General features: G+C 45.6%; 1 protein-coding gene across 1 annotated transcript in view; it reads right to left on the minus strand.

The window, feature by feature from the left end:
* Nucleotides 1–7,338, minus strand: part of GPC1 (glypican 1) — a 409,732-nt gene extending 402,394 nt beyond the window's left edge. Inside the window, exon 1 of the mRNA XM_069617862.1 lies at nucleotides 6,769–7,338. Coding sequence (XP_069473963.1) covers nucleotides 6,769–6,931 — 163 coding nt within the window. The 5' untranslated portion in view covers nucleotides 6,932–7,338. The remainder of the gene's footprint in view (nucleotides 1–6,768) is intronic.
* Between the last annotated feature and the right edge of the window lie 7,913 nt (nucleotides 7,339–15,251).

The raw sequence follows: 15,251 nt of genomic DNA on the forward strand, positions 1-15,251 counted from the left end.
CGCAGCCATCACGAAATCCTCTTAAATTACCTAGCATTACAACCATCACACCCTGACAGATCCCTCTCAGGGCTATACCCAGATCCTCAAACAACCCCGGATGCAGTGCTTGAACTGGAAACACAGAATGACAGGTACTCCCAATCCGGAGTACATGCTTCCCGCCGAGAAGTGCCGGTGCTATGTCCATCAAACTAAAGAAGTGTAGGAGCTCAGGACCGACCAGCACCTTCTCATTTAAAGCACTGCTTGTAGGGTAACCATCAAACCCTCCTCATACATCCCTCACAGGGCGTGCATCAGACCCTTGTGTGGCCCTCGCAGATCCTCCTACAACCCTCATAGGGCAACCAGCACAAACTTCCACCCATCACATACCTTGCAGGGCTACATCCAGATCCTCAAAAAGTCCTGGGGGGAAGAGGGTGGGCAAACATCAGATGCTCAGATAGCCTTCCAAATGGGATTATCAGACCCTCCCTATACAACCCTCACAGAGTGACCATCAAACCCACTTATAGCCCTTGCAGATCCTCATACAGCCCTTGCAGTGTAAGCCGCACAACCTCATATTCCATAGCTGGCCATCACACTCCCATGCAGCCCTTGCAGGGCGACATCCACATCTTCAAGAAGCCCTGGCGAGGAACCATTGGGTGGCCCTCTCAAGGTCATCCTCGGACCCTCATCATACAGCCCTCTTAGAGGGACCACAAAGAGATGCGCCTGGCGGCCATCACAACTGCATACAGCCCTCGCAGGGTGACCACCAGATCCTCATACTGCTCCCACAGTATGACCATCAGACCCTCAAACAGCAGTGAATGGTGGCCATCAGATATGCATACAAACCACAAAGGGAGACAATCAGGCCCTCATGCAGCCCTCGCAGACCCTCACACAGCCTTCTCAGGACAAACACCAGGCCCTCATACAACCCTAGCCGTGCAACCACCACACCCTCTTATAGCTCGTGCTTGGTGACTAACAGAGACTCATAAGGAACGTTAAACCCCTCATATAGCTCTCACGTGGCGAACAACACAGCCTCATAAAACCTTTGAATGGCATCCATCAGACCCTTATTCAGCCCTCTTAGGGTAACGATCAGACATTCTTTGCTTGTTCGCATTTTGGCCATCATAACATCATATAGCTCTGGCAGAACAACCATCAAACCCTCATACAGCACTGCCAGAACAACGATAACACCCTCATTTAGCACTGGCAGAACAGCCATAACACTCTCATACAGCACTGGCAGAACAACCGTAATACCCTCATACAGCACTGGCAGAACAACCATAACACCCTCATACAGCACTGGCAGAACAGCCATAACACCATCATACAGCACTGCCAGAACAACCATAACACTATCACACAGCACTGGCAGAACAGCCATAACACCCTCATACAGCACTGGCAGAACAACCGTAATATCCTCATACAGCACTGGCAGAACAACCATAACACCCTCATACAGCACTGGCAGAACAGCCATAACACCATCATACAGCACTGGCAGAACAACCGTAACACCCTCATACAGCACTGGCAGAACACCCATAACACCCTCATATAGCACTGGCAGAACAACCATCAAACCCTCATACAGCACTGCCAGAACAACCATAACACTATCACACAGCACTGGCAGAACAGCCATAACACCCTCATACAGCACTGGCAGAACAACCGTAACATCCTCATACAGCACAAAATCTAAAAAAGGCTTCACCTGTAAATCCTCTGAACCTCACACAGCCTCCACAAGGATCAGACCCTCATAAAGTTCTGGCATGAGAACCACTGAACCCTCACATGCCCCTGCAGGGAGCCAGCAGATTCTAAGCCCTGATGTGGCAACCGTCAGACTTTCATAGGCCTTCTCGGGGCTGCCATCAGACCCTCATACAGCCCTCACACAGCAACCATCAGACTCAGATGCAGCAATGACCTGTCGACCCACAGACTCTCCCTCACACAACACTCACGCTCAAAAAGAGACCAACAATCCCTCCCACAGTGAATCGCCCCCATTCCATCTTCACATTCCAGACGTTCGCCCCAACCGCCTCTGTCTTTCCCAGGCAAGCGCCCTCTGCTGCTCAAGCAATACAGTGACTATTTTTGGCTTAAATATGCTGGTGTCTGTCCCCTATGAGACCACTACATGGTATGATTTAAACAGTTAAACATCCGCCTGTTTTCTTGGCACAATGCCAACAGGAAGCCATTACAGCGGCATTCCAGCTGAATGACAGCCGAGATCGGCATCTTATTGGGGAGGGGGTTAGCCAGTTGAGACCTGCCTGCACACGCCAGCCCACGACGCCACTCCCAGCAGCCACACTTAAACGCCTTGTAAATGACCCTCTTCACACTCAACCATGCTGTCGGGTGATTTTTGTAATTTTGTGTGGATGGGGGAAGGGTGTTGAAATGGTGTGGTAGCTTAGCGTGTTAACGCGCCTGCTAGAGAGATCTTTGTGTAACCAGTAATGCAAGGATTGCAGACGTGACAACGGCGCAGCCTTTCTCCCGTATGTAACTGTGTGATCTGTTACTTCATGCTGTAAGAGGGTGCCACACTGGTGAGTAGATAGGTGGATAGATACGGACAGACACACAGATATACATATAGAGACGGATAGATGGGGATAGACAGATAGATACGGATAGGCAGACAGATAGATAAGGATAGACAGGGGAATAGAAAGACAGTCAGACAGATAGCCAAGAATAGATGAATAAGCAGGCAGATAGATAGATAGGCAAGGAAGACAGACAGGCAGACAGATAGCCAAGGTTGGATAGACAGACAGACAGGGAAAGATAGAAGGGGATAGAAAGATTGATAAGGAAAGACAGAGAGATAGAAAGACAGACAGATAGCCAAGGACAGATGAATAGGCATGCAGATAGATACGCAAGGAAGATAGACAGGCAGACAGAAAGCCAAGGTTGGATAGACAAACAGACAGAGAGCGATAGATTGATAAGGAAAGACATAGAGATAGAAAGACAGATAGGCAGAGAAACAGACAGATAGCCAAGGATAGATATATAGGCAGTCAGATAGATACACAGAGAGACAGACAAACAGATAGATAGATAGATAGATAGATAGATAGATAGATAGATAGACAGAGAGACAGACAGATAGATAGATACATAGATAGATAGATAGATAGATATAGATAAGGAAGATAGGCACTGCCTTCGGAGCACTGGTTCTCTATAGGCTGGACTACTGCAACAGCCTCTTTGTCAATCTGCCTTCCTCTACTCTCCACCCTCTGCAACTAATACAGAACAGGGCTGCGAGACTTATCCTTGGCCTGAAGCCCAGTGACCATATGTCTCCAGCCCTGAAATCTCTCCACTGGCTCCCGTGACTGCAAAGATCAAGTTCAACACCCTCTGCATTGACCACAAGGCCTTCTGGGGCCGGACCTGCACTACATCCAATGCTCTCTTCCAAAATACCTTCCTTCTCGGGCCCTTCGCTCAACTACCTCCAACTCTCTAAGTGTCACATGCTTCTCCAGACAGAGAGCGAGGTTAGATCTTTCTCCTCTACAGGTGCCTTCCTCTGGAATGGCCTCCCTGCTCCTCTCAAACTTGAGCTAGACCACATGAAGTTCCGGAAGCGGCTCTAAACGTTCCTCTTCTCTGCTTTCTCGCTCTCCCTCCCCTGTTGACCTACCTGTCTGCTGTACTGACTGGCTGCTTGGCTACCCTCAGAGTCTCACTGGGAACCAGACTCCTTCTTGATCAGTCACCCTAACACTGCCTCCGGGCCTACCACACACTTAGGGGCTGTAACTGTAACCCTAGAGTCCCCTGTTCTCCTTGAACTACCCAGAGCCGTGCTGCCCTGGCTGCACTTACTCAGAGCATTGCTGTCCTGTTTGCCCCTCTTCTCTCCCTTGCACGTCCCCCCTCCCTTTCCCCTTGCACTTCACCTTCTCGCACTTGAACGATCTGAATGACACAGGGCCTAGTAAGATAGCTTGCCTTGCCTCTCTCTGTCTTCCCTGCCTTGCCTTGTGTCTAGAAGCACTTGTCTACAGGTGCGTTATAAATGACTTATCATATCATATCATAGACAGACAGACATGCAGGGAGGTAGAGAGATAGCCAAGGCTAGATAAATAGGCAGGCAAGCAGCTAGATAGATAGGCAAGGAAGACCAACAGACAGCCATAGATGGATAGATAGACAGATAGGCAAGGAAGATAGACAGGCAAACAGATAGTGACAGACATATAAGCAAAGACAGATGGTCAAGGAAGATAAGCAGACAGGCAGATAGAAAGAATGGCAGTGTGCGCTCACCAGCCCCCGAAGTGGGCAGAGAGAGAGGCTCGGGATACTGAGTGGGTGCGGCTCTGAGAACCAAGCTGTTTGTTTACAGCACCTAAGCGCTTAGAAGAAAGTGGAAGACTACTCGGAGCTTTCTCACTGCGTTTGCATGAAATGTGCGCATGTGGCTTTTTAGCTGAAAGTGCCCAGTCTTCTATCCCATTGCAAGAGGGGTTCTATGTCATTTCATCGACGGGTGTCATTTAGATGGGCTTTTTCTGATTCTTTTTTAACGAAAAAACTCATCGAAATTGATGTTTTTTTTATTGGGGAGGTTGCCCCGCCCCTATTTTTTTTTACCTATTCCTGAGCCCCCCCCCACCCACGCGTTATATATACTTCGCCCCCCCCCCACCTCCCATATATTTTGATTCGTTTTTTCGGAAAAATGTACTCAGAAAAAACCCATCGAAATGACACCCATCAGGAATGAACGCTAGACCGCAAGAGGCGTAGTTACCATGTACACCTGCACGTTATGCTCCTCCCACAAAGCCGCCATACAATAACAAAGATGTCTCGGCGAGTTAAGAGCTTGTTTCTGTTAACTGCGTGCCAGGCGCAAGGTTCAATGCCAGGCATCCTTCTGGGGTAAATGCATTGAGAACCATTCGATTGAAAAATAGTTACAGCGCTTTGAAGAGCGTGGAATCTGGCATGAAGCGCTTCACACGAATCTGGCATTCTTTCGCGTGTTGCCATTTCACAGCGCCGCAGATAACAGGTGTGAGAATGACCCTCTGATACACGAGGCTGAAAGGCTTAGACAGCCTGGCGGCTTGCTGGGACCACACTGATCTCCGCAGCGAGCACTGAACTCACAGGGCTATCTGACTCACGCCTGCCAAGCCTTTTCCACCCTGTTTAACTCAAGCCCCTCGCAGTAGCTGCGGGGTGCGAATAAAACGAAGACACGCCTCCTTTTCAGGTTCAATGAAGCCAAACAAAAGCGCGCAATAATGCCACTAAGAGGACGGTGGGGGAGGGGGAGTTTAAACAAGACTTCGCACCGCGAGCCAATGACAGCGCTCTGCACGAGGCACACTTGACATGTACTGGGATAATGAGAAATTATGTGTTAGTGTGTTTGGACTACATTATCGGAAAGGTAAAGGGGGCCCTCGCCGTAAAAGGGTGCCCGGGACGTGTGCGCTGCAATTGCCCCCTTCGGCTCCAGAGCCTTTGGAAGGTGGGAGCTGCCCCCACAGCGGGGCTTTTCTTTCACGCGCTGTTCACTGCATGTAAAGCGCTCTCAGTCCTTTAGGAAACCCGCCTGTGAGAACATGGGCACTGCGGCCAGTCGCTTGTGACAGCGCGTCACCTGGTCCTGGTCTTTCGAGGCATGTTTTTTTTAAATTGGAGGACCGCAGCGAAAATACCCACATAAAGAGCAGACGGCACAGGTGCTAGCCATTATTATTACACAAGTCAAGGAAACACATTTTATCAAACGGGGCCACAATTTGCGACCTGCAGGTGACAACGGCATCTCTTCAGCGAGTGCATTAACCCAGTGAGCTATCTTACAGTGACAGGGTTGCAGAGAGTTATGGCATTGCAGACACATCTCTTCGGGTTGGAAATGAACACCCTGGGTTGTTTTCGTGGGACTAGGTACTGCTGCTGCACCCCCCCTCCCCGCCCCCCAAGCTCCCTGCAACGGGCCCATGACAGGCCCCAGGTGTCATCCTGGAAGGGAACCCGGGGTAAGCAGGTGACACAGATCTTGAAAGATGAGCGCGCATGGCCTGGAGGCTACACACAGATACACGGGGTAGGGACCGGCCACCCGCAGGCTCCACAGACCCTACCAAGCTGGCAATCCGGACCTGGGAATCAAGGACTTCTAAACTCCACCGTCCACGGGTATGGGGGCCGGTGATCGGCACGTTGCACACAACTCCAATGCGTGGGGGGAGGGTCATCTGCATGCTACACACCTCTGACTCACGGTGGGAGAGGGGGATACAGGCTACACACGGATCTTTGCAGCCAACGCATTGACTATATGAGCTGTCACACTGGCAAAACATAGCCTGCATGTTACACCCATATTAGTGGGATGCGAACCAGTGACATGCAGGTTACACAGAGAAGCCGGGCTGGGACCCAGGAGTAGGTTTATTGACACCCACGTTACAGGGATGGCTTCTCGCGACCTGCAGATTGGAATGGGACCCGCTGAATTACTGATTACACGCAACCCAAGGGAAAAACCACGACCTGCAACCATACACAATTTTACTAAACTGGGAACGGGTGCCCCCAGGGGGGCAGGTTTCACTGGTGCAGCCTACAGGTTAGGGCAAGCACGAGGCGGCGGATCTGTGACCTGCAGTCAGCACACACATACCTGCGGTAGGCTATTAACCCCTCCGCGGCACCCCGGGCACTCACCTGATATTTCCGACTGGGGAACCCCGGTCCGGCTGAATCCGGCGTTGCTGTAGACCTGGCGCACCTCCGCGCAGCTCCTGGCTTTCCCACCGCCGCCGCTGCTGCTTTCGCACCAGGCCGAGGATACCAGCCACAGGAGCCAAAGCCCACCGGACAGCGCCATTCCCGTCTGCGTGTCCTAACCCAGCGCGCGCTATAACATGCCGGCGCCGCGGGGCCCCTTGACCAAACGGGCCTCCTCTCGGATGTGGCGGGCGCACAGGGGCCGCCCGGGGCCAATGCCGGCAGTGCGGATGCGAGATCCGAAGCCGGTCCAGGAAAGCACAAGAGCGATGGGATCCAGAAGCTGGAGGTGGGGGGTCCAGGCAGCTGCGGGCGGTCGGCGTGCTTCACCGGCTACAGCGCGCCGCGCAGCCTGCAGCTTCTGGGCACCCTGCGCAGCGCACAGCGGCAGCAAAGCAGTCCCTGCGGCTGGGAGGGGAGGTCTCTGCTGCCGGAGCCGGCTCGATGTGTGAAGCTGCGAGAGCTCCTGGCGGCGGCTGCCGATTGGCCGCCGAGCGCGCAGTCCCCATTGGCCACCTTTATTCCCACTCATCATGTGTCCTTTGAAATGCTGCTTTTTGAAAGCGTCGCTGAGCTCTGAATGCTGATTTCCAAGAGGGTTTTTTTTGCCCTTGTCCTTCAAAGATTTTTAACTGTTGCCTTTCTTGTTAAATCTAGTAAAACATTTCAGTATGCAATTTCGCCTGCTGCAGGAAACCCCTTCGCTGCCTTTGGCTCACTGATTCCAATCCCAGTAACATAGTTCTGCCGTTAATGCGCCTGCTGCAATCCTGACGCTCAGTGGGTCCAATCTCAGTAAAATGAAACAGTGGGATTTTGGGCCGCTGCAGATATCTGCTTGCAACCCGCGTGCTATAGGTTCTAAACCCCTAACGTAGCAAGTGCATACCCGTATCATTGCAAGTGTGTACAATCATTTATTTGTTAAATTGACTATTTCTATGATGCAAGATTATAAACAAGACAAAACAAAAAAATGTTATCCTGCAAATTCTGGATATACGTTGTAATAACAGATCATGATATGTCATAATGTTGTGTAGTGATATGGTATGCTATGCTAGATCATGTTATCACTGGCGCACCCTTCACAGTTAAGGTTACGATGACTTGTCTGTCAGAGTTTCAGAAAATAACACTTCCCGTTAACTTCTGAAGCTTTCCACGGGACATACTGAAATATCCCCAGCACACTATTTAGAGTCACCCACCCCAATATTGACATTTTCAGATTTTTTAATCACTGGCTTCATATTTTTCGAAAAAAAAACTTCTTCAATTGTGTTTTGAAAACTGTTTAACGTGGCGTTACTTGTGTACATTGCCATACACCCAACTTGTAAAAGAAATACGTCTACCTCTTCACATAAATCCGCACACACTTTCAGAGGAAACACAAATGACTTGCTGATACACAATACGTCTCTTGATTCTTGTATGTCAGGCACACAGACACACACCTACATACATGCACGGCACTCCGCCGCACACATAACTCGCGAATCAACACTCAAACACACAGACTCTATCATAACACTCATTCATGCAGATGTACACACACACAGACAGGGGAGCCGATTTATGAATTTCCCGGGGGGTGCACAAATATAGGAAGCGACAGCAGTTATATGACCGCATTTGCACCTAGTCGCCAACTTGGTGCGAAGGGGGTGGGGGGTGCAGAACAGTGGAAATATTAGCTAGCATGTACTGCAAATACTAAAGTCAAGTAAGAAGGAGGTTTAAGCCTTCGAGTTGCATTCCAGTAGGCCAACACTGCCCCTACTCCACCCCCCTATAATCATTCAGGTTGTGGTAGACCTCAAAAGGCAGAGCAACAAAACTAGGATGGGAGAACGAAATGCCGTCCCATCCTGTGAGTGTGTCTAACCTCAGAGCAAAGACTGTGCGTGTGCCTCCTACCTTGGAGCACAATCTCACTAATTTGGTGCAAATCTCACAAGTGGGTGCATGGGAATCCCATGCGTGTGTGTGGGCTGCAGACCCCGGATCACATGCTCACTTCTTCAGTGTGAAACTCTGGCCAAGGCTCTTTGGGCAAGCATTCAGGATGGGTCTCACACCTATAAGCAGTGTGATATATTGAGTGGGCACCTCACTCCTTGGAGCATAGCATACCCGTTGCTGGTAATCTCACAACTGAATGTACAGTTTCACTCTTGCTCATCTCAGTGACCCCATTTATAAAGTCTCCCATCTGGGAAGACAATTATATTTCTGTTAAAACACTCTGAATTCTCACTCCAGTTTTCTCGATCTATAGATCCATACCATATTCATTCATTGTGTGTGCAGGGGTGATAACTTGTGTCTGAGAGAGCTCATTCTTTCATTCAGGAGAGATAAAGGGGTAACAACCCCCTGTATGTGGGATCAGGCTCATTTTTCCCCAAGGCCCTTCACTCCAGAATAAGTGAGCAGGTTTTAAGACCCTGCTGATTCTGCTATCCTACAGGCTCGAGCCTTCTATCCCTTGCCCCATCACGGCTCCCAACATCCTGAGCGGCAGCTTATGGACAGCAGGCAGCTCGGGACATGCCTGTTGCCAATTGAATGTTGCCAGATCTACTATTTAGACACTGGGAGAGTGCCATGAACCCACATTGGTGGCGAAAAAGCACCCAACATACAGAACACAATGGTATAGTGTTGCAGTCCTGCTGAGAAATGACAATTCGATCTGTTTAAATGTAAAGCAGAGTGGCTGAGAAGTACACACACCGTGCCATTAAAAATAAAACAGCTGTGGTGGGTGGAAGTGCTGCTTTGGTGGCATCAAGAGTATGCAATTCCCTGCAGGGTAGTGTTGGTAATTTCCTATTGAAGTATAGCAGTCCTATTGAGAAGTGCCATTAAAAGTGAAGTTGTCCAGTAGGCTGGATCCGTGCTGCCCCATAAAAGGTGTAGAAGCCTCTGTGAGAAGTGGCAGTACTGTACCAATGGTGAGAAGTGTAGTATTTTCACAATAACTATGCTTAAGCACTTTGTGTTATTGAATAGAGCTGCTACATTCTGAGTAATTCCATCCCTTTAAATATATTAGCTCTTGTATAACCACAACAGTGTTGAGTTATTCTGATGATGATGAAGATGATGTTAGACTTGCTCAATAGTTCTGGTTCTGTATCATTAAATGTACTTCAGATCTTCAGAGTCTCGGGAGGATATCTCAGGGGCAACGTGCTTGCCTTGGAAGCAAGACGACGTGGAGCAACACAGGTTCGATCCCTCGTCCGCGCAACACAGGTTCGATCCCTTGGTCTGCGCTTAAAAACCTCTGGTTATTATGCGCATTATAAATAACCAATTAAAATAAATCTGCTGAGAAGTGCTAGGGCCTTGTCAATAAGAGTGTAGCAGCTCAACTGAGAAGTGCTGATGTTGTCCCATCAAAACTATAGCACCCCCACTAAGATGAACTAGCATTGCCTCAACAAAAGCATAGTATAACAATGATAGAAGCCCTGTTTAGCGAGCTAACTGACGAGTACTAGCATTGCCCCATTTCAAATATGGAATAAAGTTAAACAATGAACTGCGCCACAAAACAAGAAATATAACGGAACACTTGTGGTGTATTTTAATTCTGTTCCACAGCCTGACACGTGTTTCGAGCAAAGCTCTTCCTCTGAGGCTGTACATACATAGTCAATTACATGGAAAGTTCCATATGACATTGATTATTATGTCCACATAATTACATCCAAATCAAGGGAACAGAAAAGGGGGGGCCAAAAGGGGGGGGCAAAGTGTAGGTGCCAAATGTATGAGCATGATGCATGACAACATTAATGGGTGAATGCATGTTGGCATCAATATATCATATAGACAATTCATTAAAAAGTGTATATAAGAAGTTACCATATCAGTGGTGAGAACGGATTAGTCCCAGTATCCAGGAGAAGAACAAAAAAGGAAACACAATACAACAACATCAATTAGTAGTGTGAGGTGGGTAGACAACCATGGATAAAAAGTTAACTTATTTGACCAGTCAACATAATAGTAATGATTGTAATATTTACCCAGAAATAATTGTCCAATTGGGTACTCTGTGCAAATAAACAACCACAGTAATTATAAATAGTAATTGGAACATAAAAGAATAACACTTACCAATGCCTTGATAAAAATAGGATGTATCTAGCAAATCTAAATCAAAAACAGGCAGTTATATAACTCTATCTATATCAAATTAGCAATTTCCATGATTCCATAATTATAAAGAAAAAATATCTACCTGAGCTCCAGTTGCAATTGCAATTGTTTAATTATATATAACTGCATTAGTTCCAGAAAAGATACCACCGTAATTAATGTAATCAAGGAGAGCGGGTCCGTAGAACGCAATCCATCCAACCGGCAATTAGTAACAGACATTGGCGATGGGGGAAAGCACAGAAAGTCGAAATTAGGTAATTATCAATTACATAGAAAGCAGGGGCCATGTCAAACTATACGTGTCATTTCAAATATGGCAGCTCTAGTAGAAAATAGATTACACAGCCCTGCTGAGAATTGCTGTTACTGTCTCTTTAAAAATATAGAAGCCCATTAGCTCTGCACCATTAGGCCCTGCACGTACTGTCCCATTGAATGCTATTACACTGAACAAGGTCAACAGTATGGCAAGGTCCATATTGGGTTCTATGTGATAATTCTGCATTTTGAAGAACAAATACAAAAAAGACCGATTTATTTCGGCCGATTTGTGTGGTCTTCAAAAGGCCGAATTATCACATTCTACTGCCCTCCCCCACGCCCCTAAATTCCCCCAAGAAGGTGATCCCATCTCACCCCACACTCCCACCCTCTCGTACACTGTTACCTACCTTAGAATATAGGGGAGTTACCCCCTCAACACCTCCGTTCCCTGCCCATAGCATTCACATTCACTACATACACACGCAAAGACATGCAAACAGTCTCATTTGCCCTCTCTCTGCCACCTCCCTCCCTCCCCCGCAGATGCAATGCAAGAGAGGTGCACAGATGTACAAATACATCCATCGCTAAAAGATTTTTAGAAATTGAGGGACAGACTTGCTTTGCATCTGTGCCTCCGTTTCTAAAAATCGTTTGGGTTGGGTGTACCTCTACATCTGTGCACCCCTCTTCCCAAGAGGGGTGCACAGATGTACAAATACACCCAACCCAAAACGATTTTTAGAAATTGAGGGACAGACTTGCTTTGCATCTGTGCCTCCATTTCTAAAAATCATTTTGAGTTGAGTGTACCTCTACATCCGTGCACCCAGGTGCACAGATGTAGAGGTACACCCAAACCAAAACGATTTTTAGAAATGGAGGCACAGATACAAAGCAAGTCTGTCCCTCAATTTCTAAAAATCTTTTTGGATTGAATCTTGCTTTGCATCTGTCCCTCAATTTTTAAACATCGTTTTTTATCCGGCTTTCACCTGGGCCGCCAGAGAGAGACACAGTATGGATGGAACAAAGGGACATCAATACTGCGTCTCTTCTCTACGGCCCAGGGGGGGCTCAGCCCTGACTTCATTCTGCCAGCGGGTGCCCGGGCCCCGGATCTCCTGCGTACTCGGCGCCCCTGCACACACACACACATAATAACATGACACTCGCTGTCTGAAACACACATGACATTGTATACAAGCAGATGTATGCACACATATAATGCATACATCGACCTAATGTTTGCAGTACTAAAGATTGACCATATCACACATACATATATTTATGCACAAATAATATAGATACAACAACATAACTAAGTGGAGTACAATACAGCCACACACTGCAATATGTACCCTTTATTATGTTTTGCAATCCTTTCCCATAAACAGTGAAGTACACAGTTTTGCACACAGACATATTTTACAGGCAAGCACACAACTGTTTCAAAATTCTGAAATAGTGCATATACAAAACCGAATGAGATACCTCTTTAAAAAACATTGATTAATGCTCCCATTACATTTTGAAGAAATACACAAATTATGTATATGTTCTCTATTATGACAAACTATTTTGGTATGGTTACTATAAGTGTTTTAGTGTGATACGGAAGACATGCTATCTTCTGACATAGATTTGAACATACATCTATTCACTGCTAGCCATACACAATACATTTCCTGATGAACTGTCGTGCAGCACATCCATGTTGTTCACAAAGCTAAACCTGAAAAGATAACGTGAAACCTTTTTTATATTCAAGTTTATTGCCATGAAGATGTAGAAAAATAATGCTAGGAATATGCCCACTTGTGTGACAGCCTTTCAAATGTTCTATCATGTCTTTCCCCTTTCCTCCATCATGGCAATGCCAATGGACAGTCACATTAGATAATGGTAACACCATCAGCATTTGTCTTACATAGTTTTCCAACCAAAATATCCATGCATCTCCAATAATCCAAATTGGTTTTCTGCAAGCCTACATCAAAAATGACATACATGATGCCATCTTACAACCTTGAGGAGCGTATTGTTTGCATACTGAATGTGGATATGCGCTCTACATGTTGCCTTGTTTAGAGGGAATGATGAAGGACACAGTTTGACGTAGCAGTGGTGACTAAGTGTATGGCCCTGAGGATAGATTGAATCCGAAATGCATGGGCACCCAACAAACCCTTGTTAGCATAACACTGCCTCATTGCGTTATATTTTTATTTGGATATAAAATATTATCTGTGTCTACACTTTGCAGCAGCGTTATTTTTGTGAATATATGAATTTGATTATATAAGTACTGTGAAATTGTTGGAAACTTTAGATAAAATTGCTTTAAGCCCAGTTACTGGGCTAAATGAGAGCCTGTGGTTTTCACAGGGGCCCCCTGTGAGTACCTGTTGTTGTTATACATGTTATCATACCCCACTTACTATGTCACTATTATATCTTGCACAACAAACATGTTCACAACCTTTGCATCTAATACATCACAATGCAAAACACACACACACAATTTTTACTCCTAACACATATCAATACATTTACAATATAAATGTCTGTACATTTAAAAACCCACATGCATACAAATATTCAACACATAACCACACAGTGAACTTTTACATGCAAAACATCACAGTATACAAAATTATACTTACGCATGAAAAACAACAACATTGCCATGCCCTACAAAAACAACCAATACACTCAAAGAAATGTTCTACAGTACTTTTTTCCCCCGAAACACGCCTGAGAAAGACATGTTAATAACATCCACACTATAATTCAACACCACCCTGTACCCAACACTGTAGAATGGTAGCAGCAAACCAAGTAAGTAAAACGTTTCAAAATTTAGCAGCTATACAAACATTTTATTATAAATATAAATGCATATTCACATTTACATTTGTAGACTTGCACAAACTCATCTCGTTTTCCATTGTTATTTTAGAAATAATGGAGAGCAAACACATGTACAGTGAGACTGATAGAGATTCATGTTAGTTTACTTTTAAGCTCTTTCTCTTTCAAGCAGGCACACTGTAATTGTAATGCACATCTACTTATGTTGTACATAACATCAAGGTTATATGTATGCTTAAAATGTATGCAGTGACACAAGTGCATAGAATGGCCCTTTTATGTCGCTATGGCTTGTATGTAAAACTAAAATACAGATTTATGAAGATCATTATGAAATTTAGAAAAACATAAATAATGTATACATTACTGCATCATATGTACAAATGTATGTACACTTGCCTGTACACAATTTGACAGTGCAAAATATTGTGGGTAAAGTGCATGATTTAATATATGCATACATGCAAATCATAATGAAATAATGTTTGACCACCATATGTAGGCTAAAATGCTTCTATGTACACATATGTACATTTTTGTTTAAGCACTGATACAGACTCAAGGTATGTACATATACACTTTGACAAACACATTGCTGACATGTATGCGCAGATTCACATATATGTACAAGTATGCACAAGTATGGCACACACTCATGCATTAATTTATCATGTACACATATGCATTGCCAACTTTATTTTCACATGTAAATGCATACATGTACAGGTATGCAAAATAATGTGTTCATACACATTACACGATAACAGTGAATGCTTCATTTGTGCACATGCACATACACTTACTGATAACAAATTAGACATTACACAATATTATTAGTAAAATACTTTACTTAATGTACGCATAATTACTGTATAATGATTAACTCCCATATACATGCTAAAATGCTTGTATGTATATTAATGTTTCTGCACCCATGAAAGTACATACATATACGTAGAGATGGACATGTTGCTTACATTATATCGATAAGGACCCATGTGTACATTAAAGAACGCACACATATGTGAATGAATTCATACTTTGCTATATCACACACATCTATACTATAATGCAAACATTGCCAACTAAGACATTGCAAA

Source organism: Ambystoma mexicanum, chromosome 10, assembly GCF_040938575.1.
Source record: "Ambystoma mexicanum isolate Mex_15411 chromosome 10, UKY_AmexF1_1, whole genome shotgun sequence".
NCBI lineage: Eukaryota > Metazoa > Chordata > Amphibia > Caudata > Ambystomatidae > Ambystoma > Ambystoma mexicanum.